The 25,483-nt window shown below is 46.4% G+C and overlaps 1 protein-coding gene across 1 annotated transcript in view; it reads right to left on the bottom strand.

Annotated features, from left to right (window-relative positions):
- The window catches only part of LOC137352036 (ephrin type-B receptor 2), a 937,948-nt gene that overhangs the window by 5,213 nt on the left and 907,252 nt on the right, over positions 1–25,483 (bottom strand). The window contains exons 14-15 of the mRNA XM_068017009.1: positions 19,701–19,894; positions 17,811–17,966 (exon numbers count right to left, since the gene is read on the bottom strand). Coding sequence (XP_067873110.1) covers positions 17,811–17,966; positions 19,701–19,894 — 350 coding nt within the window. The remainder of the gene's footprint in view (positions 1–17,810; positions 17,967–19,700; positions 19,895–25,483) is intronic.

The raw sequence follows: 25,483 nt of genomic DNA, 5'->3' as shown, positions 1-25,483 counted from the left end.
GCCTGTTTCAGTGCTGTATCTCTAAATCTAAAAAAAAAATCTAAATCTTAAAGGGGAAAGAGAGGCAGAGTCGGAGAGATTTACTCTTGATCTAGCTTCAATTACCATTTGCAGAAGAAAATTCCAAATTTCTTAACACACTTTGAGTGTCGAAATATTTTCTTATTTCAGTCCTGAAAGGTCTGTTTCTAATTTTTAGACTATGCCCCCCAGTTCCAGGCTCCCCAACTAATGGAAATAGTTTCTCTCGACTTACCTTATCTCTTTCCTTAATACTTGAAAATTTCAATCAAATCACTCCCTAACCTTCGGAATTCCACAACCTTAACTTTTGTAATCTCTCCTTGTAATTTAACTTGGTGTCAGGCACTGTTCTGGCAAACCTACAGTGCACTCCCTCCAAGGCGTTCCTAAGATATGGTTCCTGGAACTGCTCACAGTACTGGAGGATGGTCTAACCAGGGTGTTATATACTTAACCATGATTTTTACCCACTTGCATTCTATTTTAATGTTCTATGTTCCTGGACCTCCAAGTCTCTTTGGACCTCCACAGTTTGTAGCTTTTCACCATTTAGCAAGTACCTTGTTCTGTCCTTTTTAAGTCCAAAGTGAATGACCTCACATTTGCCTACATTAAATCCATTTGCCACAGTTTTGCCCAGTTAATCTATTAATATCTCTAAATTTATCCATCTGTCTACACTGCTTACAATGCTGCCTATCTTTGTGTCATCAGCACATTTGGATATCTGGCTTTCTATCCCATTAACTAAGTGGTCAATAGTTGAGGGCCCAACACAGATCCTTGCGGGACATCACTCATCATATCCTGTCATTTAGAGTACCTGCTGATTATCCCTAGTCTCCGTCTCCTGCCACTCAGCCAGCTTCCTAACCAAGTGAATAATTTGACATTTCCCTCAGTGTGGCGGTGGTGGTGTGTCTCTTATAACCAAACCTCACCTTGCTTTATCCCCTTACTCCTTTGGCGCTTTCTCCTCCATTGAGCATCTCACCTCATTCCACCACACTCACCTCTCATTTAAAATGCTGGTTCACTACCGCCTGCCCAAGTACCATGCCAACTTTCTCAACAAGCTATCTTCACTGCTTTCCTCCCTCAGCAATGAGCAGCTTCCCATCCTCAGTGATTTCAGTCTTCATCTCAACTCATCATGTTCTCTCTCCTCTGACCTCACTGCCCTCTTTCCTCCCTAAATCTCTCCCTCCAAGTAAACTCCCCAACCCATATTCACGGCCACATCTTTGAGCTTGCCATCTCACATGGCCTCGCTATTCCCATATTGTCAATCTCACTTCCTTTACATCCCACTTCCCCTTCCAACCCTAGTTCCTTCTATATTCGCCCCTAGAAAAAGTTCTTCCCCAATTCACAGAACTGCCCTCTCAAATTCCCAATTGTCAAGCCTTTGGCCCTCCGTTTACTACAACAATTCTGCAGGTACCGATCTGCTCAACCACACCCTCACCTGCACCTTTGACGCCCTGGTACGACCCTCAACTCCGCTCCCTTACATCCAAGGGACACAGACTTGAATGAATATGGTGAACAACTGGTTTCACCATTTACCGCTAGACTGGCTGGACCAATTAAAGAACAAATAAAGAACAGTACAGCACAGGGAAAGGCCATTCGGCCCGTCAAGCCTGCGCCGATCTTGATGCCTGTCTAATCTAAAACCTTCTGCACTTCCGGGGACTGTATCCCTCTATTCCCATCCTATTCATGTATTTGTCAAGATGCCTCTTAAACGTCGCTATCGTACCTGCTTCCACTTCCAATAAAGTGCTATTGGGTCCTGCTCCCGTCTACATGGTTATCCTAGAATGCAAAGATAGCATCTTTTCCCTACTGCAAGCTGTCTTCTTAACCCCCACTTGCCTGACTCCTCCACCCTCACCTCCATTGACAAATGTGAGGAGCTAATGGATCTCTTTGTCACCAAAATTGAGACCATTCAATCAGCTGCCTGTCACTACCTGTCCTTTCCCAGTCCACTGAGCCAACATTCCTCCTAAACTACTGCACCACCCCCCGCCCTAGCCCGAACCTCTTTCCTTCTCTCGTTTCTCTCCTTTCTTCCCTCATGCACTCTGAGCTCATCTGATCCACGAGACCCACCTCTTGCACTCTTGATCATAATCTCACTAACATCTCACTAACCCCTGAAAATCCTGTCTTGGCTCCCATGTTAGCTGACATTGTTAACAGCTCTCTCTCCTCAGGTTCTGTCCCTCTCTCCTTCCAATCTCCTCAAAAAGAAAATCCCTCGACCCCCTCCATCCTTGCAAACTACCACCTCATCTCCAACCTTCCTTTCATCTCCACAGTCCTTGAATGTGTTATCGCTTCCCAAGTTTGTGCCCATCATCCCTGGAACTCCATATTTGAATCCTTCAAATCAGGTTTCTTCCCTGCCACAATAGTGAAGCAGTCGGAAAGAGTCATCGAGTCATTACAGCACAGATTTTTTTTTTTTTTAGAACATTACAGCGCAGTACAGGCCCTTCGGCCCTCGATGTTGTGCCGACCTGTGAAACCATCTGACCTACACTATTCCATTTTCATCCATATGTCTATCCAATGACCACTTAAATGCCCTTAAAGTTGGTGAGTCTACTACTGTTGCAGGCAGGGCATTCCACGCCCCTACTACTCTCTGAGTAAAGAAACTACCTCTAACATCTGTCCTATATCTTTCACCCCTCAACTTAAAGCTATGTCCCCTCGTGTTTGCCATCACCATCTGAGGAAAAAGACTCTCACTATCCACCCTATCTAACCCTCTGATTATCTTATATGTCTCTATTAAGTCACCTCTCCTCCTCCTTCTCTCTAACGAAAACAACCTCAAGTCCCTCAGCCTTTCCTCGTAAGACCTTCCCTCCATACCAGGCAACATCCTAGTAAATCTCCTCTGCACCCTTTCCATAGCTTCCACATCCTTCCTATAATGCGGTGACCAGAACTGCATGCAATACTCCAGGTGTGGTCTCACCAGAGTTTTGTACAGCTGCAGCATGACCTCGTGGCTCCGAAACTCGATCCCCCTACTAATAAAATCTAACGCATCATATGCCTTCTAAACAGCCCTATTAACCTGGGTAGCAACCTTCAGGGATTTATGCACCTGGACACCAAGATCTCTCTGTTCATCTACACTACCAAGAATCTTCCCATTAGCCCAGTACTCTGCATTCCTGTTACTCCTTCCAAAGTGAATCACCTCGCACTTTTCTGCATTAAACTCCATTTGCCATCTCTCAGCCCAGCTCTGCAGCCTCTCTATGTCCCTCTGTACCCTACAACATCCTTCGGCACTATCCACAACTCCACCGACCTTCGTGTCATCCGCAAATTTACTAACCCACCCTTCTACACCCTCTTCCAGGTCATTTATAAAAATGACAAACAGCAGTGGCCCCAAAACAGATCCTTGCGGTACACCACTAGTAACTAAACTCCAGGATGAACATTTGCCATCAACCACCACCCTCTGTCTTCTTTCAGCTAGCCAATTTCTGATCCAAAGCTCTAAATCACCTTCAACCCCATACTTCCGTATTTTCTACAATAGCCTACCGTGGGGAACCTTATCAAACGCCTTACTGAAATCCATATACACCACATCCACTGCTTTACCCTCATGCACCTGTTTGGTCACCTTCTCGAAAAATTCAATAAGGTTTGTGAGGCACGACCTACCCTTCACAAAACCGTGCTGACTATCGCTAATGAACTTATTCTTTTCAAGATGATTATAAATCCTGTTTCTTATAACCTTTTCCAACATTTTACCCACAACCGAAGTAAGGCTCACAGGTCTATAATTACCAGGGCTGTCTCTACTCCCCTTCTTGAACAAGGGGACAACATTTGCTATCCTCCAGTCTTCCGCCACTATTCCTGTCGTCAATGACGACATAAAGATCAAGGACAAAGGCTCTGCAATCTCCTCCCTAGCTTCCCAGAGAATCCTAGGATAAATCCCATCTGGCCCAGGGGACTTATCTATTTTCACACTTTCCAAACTTGATAACACCTCCTCCTTGTGAACCTCAATCCCATCTAGCCTAGTAGCCTGAATCTCAGTATTCTCCTCGACAACATTTTCTTTCTCTACTGCAAATACTGACGCAAAATATTCATTTAACACTTCCCCTATCTCCTCTGATTCCACACACAACTTCCCACTACTATCCTTGATTGGCCCTAATCTAACTCTAGTCATTCTTTTATTCCTGATATACCTATAGAAAGCCTTAGGGTTTTCCCTGATCCTATCCGCCAATGACTTCTCGTGTCCTCTCCTTGCTCTTCTTAGCTCTCCCTTTAGATCCTTCCTGGCTAGCTTGTAACTCTCAAGCGCCCTAACTGAGCCTTCACGTCTCATCCCAACATAAGCCTTCTTCTTCCTCTTGACAAGCGCTTCAACTTCTTTAGTAAACCACGGCTCCCTCACTCGACAACTTCCTCCCTGCCTGACAGGTACATACTTATCAAGGACACGCAGTAGCTGCTCATTGAATAAGCTCCACATTTCGATTGTTCCCATCCCCTGCAGTTTCCTTCTCCATCCTACGCATCCTAAATCTTGCCTAATCACATCATAGTTTCCTTTCCCCCAGCTATAATTTTTGCCCTGCGGTATACACCTGTCCCTGCCCATCGCTAAGGTAAACCTAACCGAATTGTGATCACTATCACCAAAGTGCTCACCTACATCTAAATCTAACACCTGGCCGGGTTCATTACCCAGTACCAAATCCAATGTATGGTGGCCATGTAGCCCATTGAGTCCATGCCAGCTCTTTGTTGAGTAATCTCGTCAGTCCCATTCTCCCTCTCTTTTCCAGTAGCCCTGCAACTTTATTTCCCTCAAGCCCCCATCCAATTTCCTTTTGAAATCATTGATCATCTCCACTTCAGCACTGTTGTAGTCAGCCAGTTCCAGACCATTACCAATCACTGAGGATTATGAAACTGCATAAAAAAGTTCTTCCTCACATCCTTCCTGCATCTTTGACCCAAAAAGTTAAATCTATGTCCCCTAGTCCTTATATCGGCAGTTAATGGGAACAAATTATCTTTGTCTATCTTATCCAAACCTGTCATAATCTTGTACACCTCTATCAAATCTCCTCTCAATTTCCTTTTCACCAAGGAGAACAACCCCAGCTTCCCAAACCTCACCTCGTAGCTACAATCGCTCATCCATTCTGGTAAATCTCCTCTGCACCCTCTCAAGGGCCCTCACATCCTTCCTAAACTGGATGCAATACTCCAGTTGTGGCCTAAGCAGAACTTCCCTGGATTTTGTACTGAATACATTAATTTATGAAGCCCAAGATCCCATATACTTTACTAACTACTCTTTCAATATGTTCTGCCACCTTCAAAGATGCACCTGACCCCCGAGGTTCCTCTGTCCTGCACACTCTTTCGAACTGTGCCAATAAGTCCTTATTGTTTCACCCTATCCCTTCTTCCAAAATGCATCACCACATACTTGCCTGAACAAAATTCCATCTGTCCACCTATCTGCCAATCTGCTAGCCCATCTATCTCCTGTTGCAGTTGATTGGTATCATCCTCACTGAATCACCTCCAAGATTGGTATCATCAGCAAATTTCAAAATTTTGCTCTGTATTCCAAAATCCAAGTCATTTCTATATAACAAAATGGCCTGTTCCTGTGCTGTACTGTTCTTTGTTCTTTGTAAACATATTACAGACTAGAGGGCGATATCAAGCTGAAAATTGCTGGCACAAACTTAAGGATAGAAAGCTGTGAACTAAATCTGTGTACAACTTCCTCTCATAAAACAATAATACTATGATGTATAAAGAATAATTTTGTCTGTTGGAATTCCAAAGGAGAAGTGATACAAGTTTTCTGGCAGTTGCTGGATAAATCAGTCTGTGACTGAGAATAACAACCATTCTGTCCTCAGCAATGAGAAAATTGTACTGAACGCATAGGAGCAATTGACAGGAGAAGGAACCAGGTGTTTGGCTGCTGATTGGTGGTTGTGGCAACTACTATGGTAGGAGGCATATTTGTTCTTTACAGAGCAAACCAACAAGTGGACCTGATAGATGATTCACTGCCTGTGGGGATGGTCCACTGCCTGTAGGAACGGTCCACTGTCCGTGGGGACGGTCCACTGCCTGTGGAGATTGTTCACTGCCTGTGGGGACGGTTCACTGTCCGTGGGGATGGTTCACTGTCCGTGGGGACGGTTCACTGTCTGTGGGGACGGTTCACTGCCTGTGGGGATGGTTCACTGTCCGTGGGGACGGTCCACTGTCCGTGGGGACGGTCCACTGCCTGTGGAGATTGTTCACTGCCTGTGGAGATTGTTCACTGCCTGTGGGGACGGTTCACTGCCTGTGGGGATGGTTCACTGTCCGTGGGGACGGTTCACTGCCTGTGGGGACGGTTCACTGCCTGTGGGGATGGTTCACTGTCCGTGGGGACGGTTCACTGCCTGTGGGGATGGTTCACTGTCCGTGGGGATGGTTCACTGTCCGTGGGGACGGTTCACTGCATGTGGGGACGGTTCACTGCCTGTGGGGACGGTTCACTGCCTGTGGGGATGGTTCACTGTCCGTGGGGATGGTTCACTGTCCGTGGGGACGGTTCACTGCATGTGGGGACGGTTCACTGCCTGTGGGGACGGTTCACTGCCCGTGGGGACGGTTCACTGCCTGTGGGGACGGCTCACTGTCCGTGGAGACGGCTCACTGTCCGTGGGGACGGCGCACTGTCCGTGGGGACGGCTCACTGCCTGTGGGGACGGTTCACTGCATGTGGGGACGGTTCACTGCCTGTGGGGACGGTTCACTGTCCGTGGAGACGGTTCACTGCCCGTGGGGACGGTTCACTGTCCGTGGAGACGGCTCACTGTCCGTGGGGATGGCTCACTGTCCGTGGGGATGGCTCACTGTCCGTGGGGATGGTTCACTGCCTGTGGGGACGGCTCACTGTCCGTGGAGACGGCTCACTGTCCGTGGAGACGGCTCACTGCCTGTGGGGACGGCTCACTGTCCGTGGGGATGGCTCACTGTCCGTGGGGATGGCTCACTGTCCGTGGGGATGGCTCACTGTCCGTGGGGATGGCTCACTGTCCGTGGGGACGACTCACTGCCTGTGGGGGCCCCAACACAATTGTTCCATAGAGGTATGGCTGCTGAGCATTGAGATGCAATTCTTTCCAGGAAACTGCAACTTTGGCAAAGCAAGCATCAGAGGTTCCAAACAGAGGTGTAGTACTGAGGGAGTGCAGCACTGTCAGATGTGTAGTACTGAGGGAGTGCAGCACTGTCAGGGATGTAGTGCAGCTTCTCTGACAGCGCAGGATTACCTCAGTAGTGCAGCACTCCCTCTGTACTACACCTCCGACAGTGAAGCACTTCTTCAGTACCACACCTCTGACAGTGCAGCGCTCCCTCAGTACTGACTCTTTGTGCAGCACTCCCTCAGTACTGACCCTATGACAGTGCAGCACTGCCTCCGTCCTGCCCCTCTGATAGTGCAGTGGCCCCTCAATACTTAGCCTTCGACAGTGTTCCACTACCTCATACTGCCCCTCCGACTATGCGGTGTTCCTTCAGTACTGCTCCTCTGACAGTGCGGCACTCCCTCAGTACTGACCCTCTGACAGCTCAGTGCTCCCTCCTCCCTCAGTACTGACCCTTTGACAGTGCAGCACTCCCTCAGTTGTGCCCCTCCGACAGTGCAGTGCTGCCTCTGTACTGCCCCTCTAACAGTGCAGTGGCTCCCCAATACCTCACCTCCGACAGTGTTCCACTACCTCATACTGCTCCTCCAACTGTGCAGCATTCCCTCAGTACTGCCCCTCTTACACTGCAACAGGGCTAATTAATAATCTTGTTGTCAAAGAACCTTTAGGGATGAGTGACCATAATATGATAGAATTTTACATAATGTTTGAAATGTTTGAGGTAGTTAAATCTGAAGCCAGGGTGTTAAATTTGAACAAAGGAAAGTTTGAAGGTATGTGGGGCAAATTAGCTGAGGTGGATTGGGAAAATACATTAAAAGCTATGATAGGCAATAGATAGTCTTTAAAGAAATATTACAAAGTTTACAGCAACTGTACATTCTTTCAAGGCACCAAAACCCCAAAAGTAAAGGCAGTCAACCATGGATAACAAAGGAAGTTAAGGATTGTATAAGATTAAAAGAAAATGCCTATAATGTTGCCACAAATAGTAGTAAACCTGAGAATTGGGAGGATTTTAGAATATAGCAAAGGAGGATGAAGAAACTGATAAAGAAAATGAGAATAGACCATGAATGTAAGCGAGCAAAAAATTTAAAAATGGACTGTAAAAACTTCTACAGGTACTTGAAAATGAAACGTTTGGTTAAGACAAATGTGGGTCCATTACAGGCAGAGTCAGGAGAATTTATAATAGGGAATAGAGAAATGGCAGAGAAGCTAAATGATTACTTTGTGTCTGTCTTCACTGAGGAAGATACAAGAAATCGCCCAGAATTAGAGATCCAAGAGATTAGGAGGAATGAGGAATGGAAGGAAATTAGTATTAGTAAGAATGTTGTATTGGAGAAATTAATGGGGCTGAAGGTTGATAAGTTCCCAGGACCTGATATTCTACATCCCAGAGTGTTGAAAGAGGTAGCTATGGAGATAGTGGATGCATTGGTGATCATCTTCCAAAATTCTATAGATTCTGGAGCAGTTCCTGCAGATTGGAAGGTTGCAAATGTCACCCCATTATTTAACAAGGGAGGGACAGAGAAAACAGGGAATTCCAGACCTGTTAGCCTTAGATCAGTCATTGGGAAAATGCTAGAGTCTATTCTAAAGGATGTGATTAATGGCAACTTGGATAATAATGATCTGATTGGACATAGTCAACATGGATTTATGAATGGGAAATCATGTTTTTTGAGGATGCTACGAACAGAATTGATAAAGGGGAGTCGGTGGACTTGGTATATTTGGACTTTCAGAAGGCTTTTGAGAAAGTCCCCCACAAGAGGTTGGTTAGCAACATTAAAGCACATGGGATAGGAGATAATATACTGGCATGGATTAAGTATTGGCTAACAGGCAGAGAGCAGACAGTAGGAATAAACAGGTCATTCTTGCGTTGGCAAGCTGTGACTAGTGGGGTACCGCAGGGCTCAGTGCTTGTGCCCCAGCTGTTCACAATAAATATCAATGATTTGGATGTGGGGACCAAATGTAATATTTCCAAGTTCGCGGATAGAGTCATAGAGTCGTACAGCATAGAAACAGGCCCTTCGGCCCACCACGTCCATGCCGACCATAATGCCTATCTATACTAATCTCACCTGCCTGCATTAATTCCATATTCCTCTATACCTTGCTCATTCAAGTACCTGTCCAGATGCCTCTTAAATGTTGCTACTGTTCCTGCCTCCACCACCCCTCTGGCAGCTCATTCCAGATACCCACTATTCTTTGTGTGAAAAATTTACCCCTTTGATCCCCTTTAAACCTCCTCCTCTCACCTTAAATCTATGTTCTCTAGTTTTAGTCACCCCTACCATGGGAAACAGATTCTGGCTATCTACCCTATCTATGCCTCTCATAATTTTATATACCTCTATCATGTCCCCTCTCAGCCTCCTTCGCTCCAGGGAAAACAGACCCTGCCTATCCAATCTCTCTTTATAACTCAAGACCTCCAAACCAGGCAACATCCTTGTGAATCTTTTCTGCACCTTCTCTAGCTTAATCACATCTTTCCTGTAGTGCGGCGACCAGAACTGCACACTGTACTCCAAATGCGGTCTAACCAACGTTATGTACAACTGTAACATGACGTCCCAACTCTTGTACTCAATGCTTCAGCCGGTGAAGGCAAGCATGCCATACGCCTTCTTCACCACCCTGTCTACCTGTGTTGCCACTTTCAGACAACTATGTACTTGCACCCCAAGGTATCTCTCCTCAACAACACTCCCCAGGGTCTTGCCATTCACTGTATATGTCCTACCCTGGTTTAACTTCCCAAAATGCATCACTTCACACTTGTCTGCGTTAAATTCCATTTGCCAATCCCTTGCCCACTTTCCCAGTTGGTCTATATCCTGTTGTAACCTTAGACAACCTTCTTCACTGTCCACTATACCACCAATTTTGGTGTCATCTGCAAACTTACTAATCCTGCCCCCTACATTCACATCCAAATCATTAATACATATGACAAACAACAGAGGGCCCAGCACCGATCCCTGCGGCACACCACTGGTCACCGGCCTCCAATCTGAAAAACAACCCTCCACTACCACCCTCTGCCTCCTATCACCAAGTCAATTTTGTATCCAATTTCTAGCTCACTCTGGATCCCATGTGTTCAAACCTTCTGGACCAGCCTACCATGCGGGACCTTGTCAAAGGCCTTGTTAAAGTCCATGTAGACAATGTCCATCGCCCTGCCCTCGTCGATCCTCTTGGTCACCTCCTCAAAAAAGTCAATCAAATTCGTGAGACATGATTTCTGACGCACAAAGCCATGCTGACTATCCCTAATCAGACCATGCCTTTCCAAATGCATATAAATCCTGTCTCTCAGAATCCCTTCCAATAACTTTCCCACCACTGATGTACGGCTCACTGGCCTGTAATTCCCTGGCTTATCCCTGCTGCCCTTCTTAAATAAAGGCACAACATTAGCTATCCTCCAGTCTTCCGGTACCTCACCCGTGGTTAACGATGATACAAAAATCTCTGCCAGGGCCCCAGCGATCTCCTCCCTTGTTTCCCATAGCATCCTAGGATACACCTGGTCAGGCCCTGGGGATTTATCCACCTTAATGCGCTTCAAAACCTCCAACACCTCCTCCTTTGTAATGTTGATATGCTCCAGGATATCGCTGTTCCCTCCCTTGAACTCACTAGCTTCTATGATCTTCTCCTCGGTAAATAAGGACGAGAAATATTCATTTAAGACCTTGCCCATTTCCCATGGCTCTACACATAGATTACCACACTGATCCTTAAGGGGACCTACTCCCTCCCTAGTTACCCTTTTACTCTTAATATACTTATGGAATCTTTTAGGATTCTCCTTTATCTTATCTGCCAGGGAAATCTCATGGCCCCTTTTCGCCCTCCTAATTTCCTTCTTAAGTGTACACCTACATCCCCTATACTCCTCGAGGGACTTGCTTGATCCCAGCTGCCTATACCTGACATATGCCTCCTTCTTTGTCCTGACCAGACCCTCAATATCCCTCGTCAACCAAGGTTCCCTAAACTTGCCAGCCTTGCCCTTCCATCTAACGGAAACATGCCGGCCCTGAACTCTTCCTATCTCACTTTTAAAAGCCTCCCACTTGCCAGACGTCCCTTTACCTGTAAACAGCCTCTCCCATTCAACTTTTGAGAGTTCCTGTCTGATGCCATTGAAGTTAGCCTTCCTCCAATTTAGGACTTCAACCTGAGGACCAGTCCTATCCTTTTCCATAACTATCTTGAAGCTGATAGAGTTATGGTCACTGGTCCCAAAGTGCTCCCCCACTGACACATCAAACACCTGCCCATCCTCATTTCCGAAGAGGAGGTCAAGTGTAGCCCCTTCTCTAGTAGGGCCATCCACATACTGCTTCAGAAAACTATCCTGGACACACTTAACAAATTTTTCCCCATCTGATCCCTTAGCACTAAGGCAGGCCCAGTCAATATTAGGGAAGTTAAAATCACCTACTATTACAACCCTATAATTCCTACACCTATCTGTGATTTCCCTACATATACGCTCCTCCACTTCCTTTTGACTATTGGGGGGCCTGTAGTATAATCCCATCAAAGTGATCACCCCTTTCTTATTTCTAATTTCTACCCATATGGCCTCGCTGGACATTCCCTCCGGGATATCCTCTCTAAGTACTGTTGTGATGTCCTCCCTAATCAATAGTGCAACTCCCCCTCCTCTCTTACCTCCACCTCTGTCACGCTGGAAAGATCGGTACCCCGGAACATTGAGCTGCCAGTCCTGCCCATCCCTCAACCTCGTTTCCGTAATAGCTATCATATCACAATCCCATGTACCGATCCATGCTCTGAGTTCATCTGCCTTACCTGTAAGGCTCTTGCATTAAAGTAAATGCAGTTTAGCCTACCAGACCTTCCACGCTCCCTGTCCTGCCCCTGCCCGGCCTGCCTACTGGACTTGCTTGCTTTAACCTCTACATTTGCCTCAACTATCTCATCGGAGAGACTAGTACTTTGGGTCCCAGATGACACAAAACTAGCTGGGAATGTGTGTTGTGAGGAAGATGCAAAGTGGCTTCAAGGGTTTTTGGAAAGACTTAGTGAGCAGGCACGAACATGGCAGATGGAATATAATGTGGAAAAATGTGAGGTTATCCACTTTGGTAGGAGGACAAGATGTGCAGAGTATTTCTTCAATGGTAAGAGATTAGATAGTGTAGATGTACAAAGGGACCTGGGTGTCCTTGTCAATAAGTTACTGAAAGCTAACATGCAGGTGCAGCAAGCAATTAGGAAGGATAATGGTATGTTAGCCTTTATTGCAATAGAATGTGAGTACAGGAGTTTTGAAGTCTTGCTTCAATTGTATAAAACCTTGGGTTGACATCACCTGGAGTACTGTGTGCAGTTTTGGTCCCCTTACCTGAGGAAGGATATTATTGCCATAGAGGGAATGCAACGAAGGTTCACCAGACTTGTTCCTGGGCTGGCGGACTGTCCTATGAAGAGAGATTTAGGAAACTGGGCTTGTATTCTCTGGAGTTTCAAAGAATGAGAAATGATCTCATTGAAACCCGCAAAATACTTGAAGGGATAGACAGGGTAGATACAGCTAAGATGTTTCTCCTGGTTGAGGAGTCTAGAACCAGGGGGCACAATTTCAAAATAAAGGGGAAGCCACTTAGGACAGAGATGAGGAGAAATGTCTTTACTCAGAGGGTTGTGAATCTTTGGAATTCTCTACCTGAGGAAGTTCAGACATTGAGTATGTTTAAAGTAGAGATTGACAGATTTCTAAATACAAATGACATAAAGGGATATGAGGACAGTTGGGAAAAAGGCATTCAAGTGAATGATCAGCTATGATCATATTGAATAGCGGGGAAGGCTCGATGGGCTGAATGACCTACTCCTGCTCCTATGTTTCTATGTTCTTAACATACCCTCAGTACTGCCCCTCCAACAGTTCAGTGTCCCTCAGTACTGACCCTCTGACAGTGCAGCACTCCTTCAGTACTGCCCCTCTAAGAGTTCAGTACCACCTCTGTACCGCTCCTCTGACAGTGCAGCACTGCCTCCATAACTGTCCCTCTGACAATGCAGCACTCCTTCAGTACTGCCCCTCTAATAGTTCAGTACTACCTCAGTACTGCCCCTCTGACAATGCAGCACTGTCTCTGTACTGACCCTCCGACTGCGCAGCACTCCCTCAGTACTGACCCTCTGACAGTGCAGAACTGCCTCCTTATTGCTCCTCCGACAGTGCAGCATTGCCTCAGGACTGACCGTCCGACTGTGCAGCACCTCCTCAGTCCTGCCCGTGACAGTGCAGCCCTGCCTCAGGACTGACCGTTCAACAGTGCAGCACCTCCTTAGTACTGACCCTCAGACAGAGCAGAATCTCCTCAGTCCTGCCCCTGTGACAGTGCAGCACTCCCTCACTACTGCCCCTTCTATTGTGCAGCATTCCCTCAGTACTGCACCTCCAACATTGCAGCGCCCCTCAGTAACGACTCTCTGACAATGCAGCACTCCTTCAGTATGCCCCTGCGACTGTGTGGTGCTCCTTCAGTATTGCTCCTCTGACAGTGCAGCTCTCCTTCACTACCTTCGCTCTGACAGTACAGCACTCCCTCACCACTGCCCCATCTATTGTGCAGTACTCCCTCAGTACTGCCCCTTTGATGGTGCAGCACTCCCACAGTACCGACCCTCTTTGACTGTGTGGCGCTCCCTCAGTACTGCCCCTCCAACAGTGTAGCTCTACTTCAGTACTGCCTGTCCGACAGTGCAACACTCCCTCAGTACTGCCCCTCCGACAGTGCAGCGCTCCCTCAGTTGTTCCTCTCCAACATTGCATTACTCCCTCAGTACTGCACTTCCGACAGTGCAGCACTCTCTCGGTACTGCCCCTCGACGGTGCAGCTATCCTTCACTACCCCCCCCTCTGACAGTGCGGCACTCCTTTAATACTCTCCCTCCGACAGTGCAGCACGCCCTCAGTTGTTCGTCTCCAACACTGCATTACTCTTAGTACTGCACTTCTGACAGTGCAGCAGTCCCTCAGTACTGCACTTCCGACAGTGCAGCACTCCCTCAGTACTGCACTTCCGACAGTGCAGCACTCCCTCAGTACTGCCCCTAAACAGTGCAGCACTCCCTTAATACTGCCCCTCCGACAGTTCACCTCTCCCTCAGTACTTCCACTGCAACTGTGCAGCACTCCTTTAGTACTGCCCCTCCAACAGGACCGCACCCTCTCAGTACTGCCCTTCCGATATTGCAGCAGTCCCTCAGTACTGCCCCTCCGACAGTGCAGCACTCTCTCAGTACTGCCCCTCCGACAGTGCAGCAGTCCCTCAGTACCACCCCTCCAACAGTGAAACAGTCCCTCAGTACTGCACTTCCGACAGTGCAATAGTCCCTTAGTACTGTGCTTCTGACAGTGCAGCACTCCCTCAGTACTGCCCGTGCGACAGAACAGCACTCTCACAGTACAGTCCCTCCGAAAGTGCAGCACTCCCTCAGTATTGCCCCTCCGACAGCAGCTCTCCTTTACCACCTCCCCTCTGATCGTACAGGACTCCCTCAGTACTGACCCTCCGCCAGTGCAGCACTCCCTCAGTACTGACCCTCCAACAGTACAGCACTCCCTCATTACTGCTGCTTCCAATGTACAGCACACCCACAGTACTTCACCTCCCAACATTGCAGAGCCCCTCAGTAATGACCCTCTGACAGTGCAGTGCTCACTCAGTATTGCCCCTGTGATAGTGCAGCTCTCCTTCACTACCTCCCCTCTGACAGTACATCACTCCCTCAGTACTGCGCCTCTGACAGTACAACATTCCCTCAGTACTGCCCCTCTGACAGTGCAACTCTCCCTTAGTACTGCCCCTCTGACAGTGCAGCTCTCCCTCAGTACTGCCCCTCTGACAGTACAACACTCCCTCAGTACTGCCCCTCTGTCAGTGCAGCTCTCCCTCAGTACTGCCCCTCTGACAGTGCAGCTCTCCCTCAGTACTGCCCCTCTGACAGTACAACACTCCCTCAGTACTGCACCTCTGACAGTGCAGCTCTCCCTCAGTACTGCCCCTCTGACAGTGCAACACTCCCTCAGTACTGCCCCTCTGACAGTACAACACTCCCTCAGTACTGCCCCTCTGTCAGTGCAACACTCCCTCAGTACTGCCCTTCTGACAGTACAACACTCCCTCAGTACTGCCCCTCTGACAGTGCAGCTCTCCCTCAGTACTGCCCCTCTGACAGTGCAGCTCTCCCTCAGTACTGCCCCTCTGACAGTACAACACTCCCTCAGTACTGCCCCTCTGACAGTGCAGCTCTCCCTCAGTACTGCCCCTCTGACAGTGCAGCTCTCCCTCAGTACTGCCCCTCTGACAGTACAACACTCCCTCAGTACTGCCCTTCTGACAGTACAACACTCCCTCAGTACTGCCCCTCTGACAGTACAACACTCCCTCAGTACTGCCCCTCTGACAGTGCAGCTCTCCCTCAGTACTGCCCCTCTGACAGTGCAGCTCTCCCTCAGTACTGCCCCTCTGACAGTACAACACTCCCTCAGTACTGCCCTTCTGACAGTACAACACTCCCTCAGTACTGCCCCTCTGACAGTACAACACTCCCTCAGTACTGACGCTCCGACAGTGCAGCTCTCCCTCAGTACTGCCCCTCTGACAGTACAACACTCCCTCAGTACTGCCCTTCTGACAGTACAACACTCCCTCAGTACTGCCCCTCTGACAGTGCAGCTCTCCCTCAGTACTGCCCCTCTGACAGTACAACACTCCCTCAGTACTGCCCTTCTGACAGTACAACACTCCCTCAGTACTGCCCCTCTGACAGTGCAGCTCTCCCTCAGTACTGCCCCTCTGACAGTGCAGCTCTCCCTCAGTACTGCCCCTCTGACAGTACAACACTCCCTCAGTACTGCCCCTCTGACAGTGCAGCTCTCCCTCAGTACTGCCCCTCTGACAGTGCAGCTCTCCCTCAGTACTGCCCCTCTGACAGTACAACACTCCCTCAGTACTGCCCTTCTGACAGTACAACACTCCCTCAGTACTGCCCTTCTGACAGTACAACACTCCCTCAGTACTGACGCTCCGACAGTTCAGCACTACCTCCGTACTGCTCATCTGACAGTGCAGCTCTCCCTCAGTACTGCCCCTCTGACAGTACAACACTCCCTCAGTACTGCCCCTCTGACAGTACAACACTCCCTCAGTACTGCCCTTCTGACAGTACAACACTCCCTCAGTACTGCCCCTCTGACAGTACAACACTCCCTCAGTACTGACGCTCCGACAGTGCAGCTCTCCCTCAGTACTGCCCCTCTGACAGTACAACACTCCCTCAGTACTGCCCTTCTGACAGTACAACACTCCCTCAGTACTGCCCCTCTGACAGTGCAGCTCTCCCTCAGTACTGCCCCTCTGACAGTACAACACTCCCTCAGTACTGCCCTTCTGACAGTACAACACTCCCTCAGTACTGCCCCTCTGACAGTGCAGCTCTCCCTCAGTACTGCCCCTCTGACAGTACAACACTCCCTCAGTACTGCCCCTCTGACAGTGCAGCTCTCCCTCAGTACTGCCCCTCTGACAGTACAACACTCCCTCAGTACTGCCCTTCTGACAGTACAACACTCCCTCAGTACAGCCCCTCTGACAGTACAACACTCCCTCAGTACTGACGCTCCGACAGTACAACACTCCCTCAGTACTGCCCCTCTGACAGTGCAGCTCTCCCTCAGTACTGCCCTTCTGACAGTACAACACTCCCTCAGTACTGCCCCTCTGACAGTGCAGCTCTCCCTCAGTACTGCCCCTCTGACAGTACAACACTCCCTCAGTACTGCCCTTCTGACAGTACAACACTCCCTCAGTACTGACGCTCCGACAGTTCAGCACTACCTCCGTACTGCTCATCTGACAGGGCAGCACTCCTTCAGTACTGTCCTTGTGAAACTGCAGCGCTTCTTCACTACTGCACTGCAGTGTTACATTAGGTTATGTGCTGAAGTTCTGTATGGGGACCTAAGTCCACAACCTTCTGATTTTAAAGCAAGAGTACTTTTAACTCTGTCAGGCGGATGCATGGAGTTGTCTATTATTGACATTTAACAAAATGTGCTTGGTGATCCGAGGGATGTTAGCATAAGCAACGGAATATTTTTCATGGTGAGCTAGATTAATTGGCCTGAGCTCCTTTCATGCATTCTCAGAGCCAGCAAACAAAGGAAACTTTTATCCCAGCACTCAGGTGAATTTAAACTCAAATCGCAGATGTGAAAGACACCTGAACCATAGCACTAAGCCAATCATAACGCAATAACATCAAAAGAGATTGAGGTTAATACGACAAATTTACTGTTGAATAATCTATAATCATTCAGGTTAAATACTATAATTAACTCATGGCACAAGTGAAGAAATGTTAAATTGTAGCTTTGGTGATCCAAACTGCATTTTGTACGCATGCTAGAGAGTTATAGGTTTTGAGTAGAACCATAAGACAAAAATACAAACTTACTCTGTGGTCATTTGAGACACAAGGTCAAATGATGTGAAGCCTTCATTAGAAAAGTTATCTTTATATTGACCCATCTTAATGGCCTCCAACCATTCATCTACTGTGGTGAAGCTGGAAAAATCAGGAACCGTCCGATCCAGCAATGGCAGAGTTAGCCTGCAAGCAGAATACAATAAATGGAGCGATGGGCCATTGACTGACCACAAAGCAACATGGAATCAAAATTATGGGCAGAAATTCAAAAAGCTCAGAAGTACTCAATCCTACATCTCGAAACACTGATTCAAGTCACAAGCAGCATGAAGAACACACAACCTGAAACAGCTAGATGGATCACGATCAGGAATTTTGGTCCTACATTACAAATCTGAGTCTGTTTAGATATGGGAACTGATCAATCTGACATTCAGTGAATACAGTCCTGTGGATAACGATTAAAACAGGGAGCCGATGTTTCTCCTCTTACAAGACATTGAAGGTAAAATGCACCAAAGACGGGTTACAGTGTACTTTTATTGGCTTGATATCTGTAAAGGCAAGGCACATTTGGGAATTTAAATGGAGGGAGTAAGGTTTGGAATGAAGTGAGGAAAGTGAGCTGTCAAAGGAGGCAGAAATTCAAAAAGTATAAATTCACAGTAGAAACTGTATCCTGATATCTTGTGATGTCTACAGCTGCAAGCATTAGTGCTGGGAGTTGACACATACGCAACAGTTACAGGTTGGCACAGACTGCCAAACAAAAATTTTCTTGTGAGATATTTTGATATGTGTTTAATCATTTTGATTTAACTTTCTTTTTGTTCTTTATCTTTTATTTTTACCTTTAAAACCATTAATTTAAAATAATAAATGTTCAGCTTAATACAGATCCCATAATGATTGTCAAAATGAATGAATTGTCTTCAGATATACTTTTTGCCGACTACGCATGCATTCCTCCTGAGTTTAACTGACAACTTGCCAATTTCTTGAGTTAGGATTACTTAGGATATTCAGGCCATTTGGCCCAACAGGTCCATGCCAGCTTTTATGCTCCACTCAAGCCTCCTCCCATCTTTCCTCATCTAAATCTATCAGTGTAACCCTCTATTCCCTTCTCTCTCAGACGCTTGTCTAGCTTCCCCTTAAATGCGTCTATACTATTCACTTCAACCACTCCCTGTGGTAGTGAGTTCCACATTCTTACCACTCTCTGGTTAAAGAAGTTGCTTCTGAATTCTCTACTGGATTTCTTGGTGAGTATCTCGTATCGATGACCTCTAGTTTTGCTTTTCTCCACAACTGGAAACATTCTCTCTGTACCCACTCCATCAAAACCTTTCATAATTTTAAAGACCTCTATTAGGTCATTCTTCAGCCTTCTTTTTTCAGGAGAAAACAGACTCAGCCTGTCAGTCCTTTCCTGATATGTATATCCTCACATAGTTGAATGATGACCGTAAAACCATTGTTGATTGTTGTAAAAATCCATCCGGTTCGCTAATGTCCTTTAGGGAAGGAAATCTGCTGTCTTTACCTGGTCTGGCCTACGTGTGACTCCAGACCCACAGCAATGTGGTTGACTCTTAAAAAAAAGAAATGCCCTCTGAAATGGCCGCTCAGGGCAAGGGCAAATTAGGGATGGGCAATAAAATGCTGGATGGGCCAGCAATGCCCACATCCCACAAAACAAATTAAAAATCTCCAGTGCCTCTATATCTGTTTTGTAATATGGCGCCTAGAACTGCTCACAGTTGTGTTTAATGCAAGTTCCGACAATCAAAATGAATGCAAAATTTCTGTGTAGAATAATACATTAATGATCTCTGCAACCCAGAATGTGATGGACAAAGGACAGAAAATGAGTTTCGAACAGTTTTGGAAATACACTAGATAAATTATTCTTACCCTGAAGACAGTGGAGTCACAGCTTTTAGACTGTTTGGATTTCTGATCATTTTATCCAAGGTGTTCACAATCTGCCCAAACTTGGGCCTATTGTTGCGATCCTTCTGCCAGCAGTCAAGCATTAATTGATGAAGAGCAGTAGGACAGTCCATGGGTGGAGGGAGTCGATAATCTTGTTCAATAGCGTTAATCACCTGTTAAGGTAAACCACATTAATATTATGGTGATACAAGAGAAATGATACTGTATTCTGACAGCACCACACTCATTAACTGGGGTAGTCTTAGTGCAAAAGGCTTAAAGGGGGCGGAATTCTTAAAGTGCATACAGGAGAGCTTTCTGAGCCAGCACATAGTAAGTCCTTCAAGAGAAGGGGCAGTACTGGACCTAATCCAAGGGAATGAGGCCAGTCAAGTGGTAGAAGTGTCAGTGGGGGAGCACTTCAGAGATAGTGACCATAATTCTGCAAGATTTAAGGTAGTTATGGAAAAGGACAAAGATGGACCGGAAATAAAGGTACTGAATTGGGGGAAGGCCGATTTCAATATGATAAAGCAGGATCTGGCCAAAGTGGACTGGGAGCAGCTACTTGTAGGAAAGTCTACACCAGACCAGTGGGAGTTATTTAAAAAGGAAACAGTGAGATTTCAGGGCCAACATGTACCCGTAAAGGTGAAGGGGAGGACCAACAAGTCCAGGGACTCCTGGATGTCAAGGGATATAGAGGATTGAATTAGGGAAAAAAGGAGGCTTATGGCAGATTCAGCGTGCTGAAAACAGTGAAGGCACTAGAGGAGTATAGAAAGTCTAGGGGGTACTTAAAAAACTAATTAGGAGAGCGAAGGGGGGCATGAAAAAACACTGGCGAGCAAGATAAAGGAAAATCCCAAGGCATTTTATAAGTATATTAAGGGCAAGAAGATAACCAGGGAAAGAATAGGGCCCATTCGGGACCAAAATGGCAATCTGTGCGTGGAGCAGGAGGACATAGGTGAGGTTTCAAATGATTACTTTTCATCTGTGTTCACTACGGAGAAGGATGATGTCGGTGTAGAGATTAGGGAGAAGGGTTATGACTCAAACAAATTAGCATTGAAAGGGAGGAGATATTAGCGGATTAGCGGGCTTAAAAGTGGATAAATCCCTAGGTCCAGATGAGATGTATCCCAGGCTGTTATGTGAGGCAAAGGAGGAGATATCAAGGGCTCTGACACAAATTTTCAAATCCTCTCTGGCCACAGGAGAGGTGCCAGCGGTCTGGAAGACAGTGAATGTGGTACCATCATTGAAGAAGGGGAGCAGGGATAAATCAGGAATTACAGGCCGGTGGGCCCAACATCAGTGGTGAAACTATTGGAAAAAATTCTGAGGGACAGGATTAATCTCCACTTGGGATCAAGGATAGTCAGCATGGCTTTGTCAAGGGGAGATCATACCTAACAAACTTGATTGAATTTTTCGAGGAGGTGATGAGATGTGTAGATGAGGGTAAAGCAGTTGATGTAGTCTACGTGGAGTTCAGTAAGGCTTTTGATAAGGTCCCGCAGGAGAGACCGGTTAAAAAGGTAAGAGCCCATGGGATCCAGGGCAATTTGGCAAATTGGATACAAAATTGGCTGAGTGGAAGGAGACAGAGGGTGATGGTCGAGGGTTGTTTTTGCAATTGGAAGCCTGTGACCAGTGGTGTACCACAGGGATCGGTGCTGGGACCCTTGCTGTTTGTAGTGTACATTAATGATTCAGACGTGAATATAGGAGGTATGATCAGTAAGTTCACAGATGACACGAAAATTGGTGATGCCGTAAATAGTGAGGAGGAACGTCTTAGATTACAGCACGATATAGTTGGGCTGGTTAGATGGGCGGAGCAGTGGAAAATGGAATTTAATCCTGAGAAGTGTGAGGTAATGCATTTTGGAAGGACTAACAAGACAAGGGAATATACAATGGATGGTAGGACCCCAGGAAGTACAGAAGGTCAGAGAGATCTTGGTGTACTTGTCCATAGATCACTGAAGGCAGCAGCACAGGTAGATAAGGTGGTTAGGGCGGCATATGGGATTAGATTTTTTAGATTAGATTAGAGATACAGCACTGAAACAGGCCCTTCGGCCCACCGAGTCTGTGCCGACCATCAACCACCCATTTATACTAATCCTACACTAATCCCATATTCCTACCAAACATCCCCACCTGTCCCTATATTTCCCTACCACCTACCTATACTAGTGACAATTTTTATAATGGCCAATTTACCTACCAACCTGCAAGTCTTTTGGCTTGTGGGAGGAAACCGGAGCACCCGGAGAAAACCCACGCAGACACAGGGAGAACTTGCAAACTCCACACAGGCAGTACCCAGAATCAAACCCGGGTCCCTGGAGCTGTGAGACTGCAGTGCTAACCACTGCGCCACTGTGCCGCCCCACTTGCCTTTATTAGCCGAGGCATAGACTAGAAGAGCAGGGAGGTTATGATGGAGCTGTATAAAATGCTAGTTAGGCCACAATTGGAGTGCTGTGTACAGTTCTCGCCGCCACACTATAGGAAGGATGTGATTGCATTGGAGAGGGTGCAGAGAGATTCACCAGGATGTTGCCTGGGCTGGAGCATTTTAGCTACTAAGAGAGGCTGGATAGGCTAGGGTTGTTTTCCTTAGAGCAGAGAAGGCCAAGGCGGCATCTGAATGAGGTATACAAAATTATGAGGGGCATTGATAGATTAGACAGGAAGAAACTTTATCCCTTAGCGGAGGTGTCAATAACCAGGGGGCATAGATTTAAGGTAAGGAGCAGGAGGTTTAGAGGGGATTTGAGGAAAAGAATTTTCACCCAGAGGGTGTTTGGAATCTGGAATGCACTGCCTGAAGAGGTGGTAGAGGCAGGAACCCTCACAACATTTAAGAAGTATTTAAATGAACACTTGAAACGCCATAGCATACAAGGCTATGGGCCAAGTGCTGGAAAATGAGATTAGAATAGATAGGTGCTTGACAGCTGGCACGGACATGATGGGCCGAAGGGCCTATTTCTTTCCCGTATAACTCTATGACTCTACTCAAACAGTTAGATTGCTAAGAAAACATTAAGAAGGGATTGTATTATGCAGCTTAGCAAATATAATAGCCCATTGCAATATACAACATGGACAGCACTAGAACACGACTGCAATGTACAACATGGACAGTACTACAACAGAATGGAATAGACAGCATTAACAATAATATTGCCTGACTGTAATAGACAGCATGGGCAGTACTATAAACTGACTAATATACAGCATGAACAGATATATACCCTGATTGGAACAGAGAATACCATAATTGACTGTAATTATACAGCAACGACAGCACTATAACGCAACTGTAACATACAAGATGGACATTTATATAACTGATTGAAATAAACAGCATGGGCAGTACGAAAATCGGACTATAATACACAGCAGGGACAGTAGTATAGCCAGACTGTAAAGTACAGCATGGGCAGCAATAGAGCTCAACCGTAATATACAGCATGGACAGTACCAGAACCCAATTGCAATATACAGCATAAACAGTACTGTAACCTGACTGTAATATACAGCATAAACAGTACTGTAACCTGACTGTAATATACAGCATGGACAGTACCAGAACCCAACTGCAATATACAGCATAAACAGTACTGTAACCTGACTGTAATATACAGCATGGACAGTACCAGAACCCAACTGCAATATACAGCACAAACAGTACCAGAACCCAACTGCAATATACAGCACAAACAGTACTGTAACCTGACTGTAATATACAGCATGGACAGTACCAGAACCCAACTGCAATATACAGCATAAACAGTACTGTAACCTGACTGTAATATACAGCATGGACAGTACCAGAACCCAACTGCAATATACAGCATAAACAGTACTGTAACCTGACTGTAATATACAGCATGGACAGTACCAGAACCCAATTGCAATATACAGCATAAACAGTACTGTAACCAGACTGTAATATACAGCATGGACAGTACCAGAACCCAATTGCAATATACAGCATAAACAGTACTGTAACAAAGAACAAAGAACAGTACAGCACAGGAACAGGCCATTCGGCCCTCCAAGCCTGCGCCGATCTTGATGCCTGCCTAAACTAACACCTTCTGCACTTCCGGGGACCGTATCCCTCTATTCCCTTCCTATTCATGTATTTGTCAAGATGTCTCTTAAACGTCGCTATCATACCTGCTTCCACTACCTCCCCTGGCAGCAAGTTCCAGGCACTCACCACCCTCTGTGTAAAAAACGTGACTCGCACATCCCCTCTAAACTTTGCCCCTCGCACCTTAAACCTATGTCCCCTGGTAACTGATTCTTCCACCCTGGGAAAAAGCTTCTGACTATCCACTCTGTCCATGCCGCTCATAACTTTGTAAACCTCTATCATGTGGCCCCTCCGCCTCCATTGTTCCAGTGAAAACAATCCAAGATTTTCCAACTTCTCCTCATAGCTAATGCCCTCCAGACCAGGCAACATCCTGGTAAACCTCCTCTGCACCCTCTCCAAAGCCTCCACGTCCTTCTGGTAGTGTGGCGACCAGAATTGCATGCAATATTCTAAGTGTGGCCTAATTAAGGTTCTGTACAGCTGCAGCGTGACTTGCCTATTTTTATACTCTATGCCCCGACCGATGAAGGCAAGCATGCCGTCTGCCTTCTTGACTACTTTATCCACCTGCGTTGCCACTTGTGACCTGTGGACCTGTATGCCCAGATCTCTCTGCCTGTCAATACTTCTAAGGGTTCTGCCATTTACTGTATACTTCCCACCTGCGTTAGACCTTCCAAAATGTATTACCTTACATTTGTCCGGATTAAACTCCATCTGCCATTTCTCCGCCCAAGTCTCCAACCGATCTATATCCTGACTGTAATATACAGCATGGACAGTACCAGAACCCAATTGCAATATACAGCATAGACAGTACTATAACCTGACTGTAATACACAGCATGGACAATCTTATAACCCAACCATTATAGACAGCATGGACAGTAATAGAGCCCGACCATAATATGCAGCACAGACAGTACCAGGACCCAACTGCAATACACAGCACAGACAGTACTATAACCAACCATAATACACAGCATGGACAGAAATATACACTGATTTGGAATACACAGCATGGACAGGAATAAAGCTTGAGTGTAATGTAGGGCATTCACAGTACTATAACTGAATGTAATATACAGTATTATAACTCAGCTATTATATAGCATGGACAGTACTAAATTCCAACTGTAATATAGAGCTGCAACAATACTACAACGCAACTGCAATATCCAGTGTGGGCAATTCTATAACCTGACCGAAATATACAGCTTGGACAGAAATATAACTTACTGTAATAGACTGACTGGACAGTACTATAGTAAAATTGTAAAATACAGCATGGACTGTACTGGAGCCTGAATTTAATATATGGTACAGATAGAAATATACTATCATTGGAATAGTCGTTTGGTAGTAGAGAACTTGAGTATTGCTGAAAATAGAGACATGTTGTCAAAGCTTTTCGTCTTATACTCATCAGGACAATGCACAAGAATACCAATGGACGGGAAAGCAACAACTTTATACTGTTTTAGGAGAGAGTGCTGATTGGGTGGCAAGTGAATTCTGATTGGTAGAAGTGTTGCCATAGAGAATGCACCAATTTATGGTGACAGTTAACTGCCAAGCTTTGTTTGAAATTTAAACTGGGCAGCTTGACTCGAATTGGTCAAGGCATTACCCTG

This window comes from Heterodontus francisci, chromosome 37 (genome assembly GCF_036365525.1).
Source record: "Heterodontus francisci isolate sHetFra1 chromosome 37, sHetFra1.hap1, whole genome shotgun sequence".
In the NCBI taxonomy this organism is placed as follows: domain Eukaryota; kingdom Metazoa; phylum Chordata; class Chondrichthyes; order Heterodontiformes; family Heterodontidae; genus Heterodontus; species Heterodontus francisci.
The sequence above is the reverse complement of the archived record's forward strand: the minus strand, read 5'-3'. Positions and strand labels throughout refer to the sequence as shown.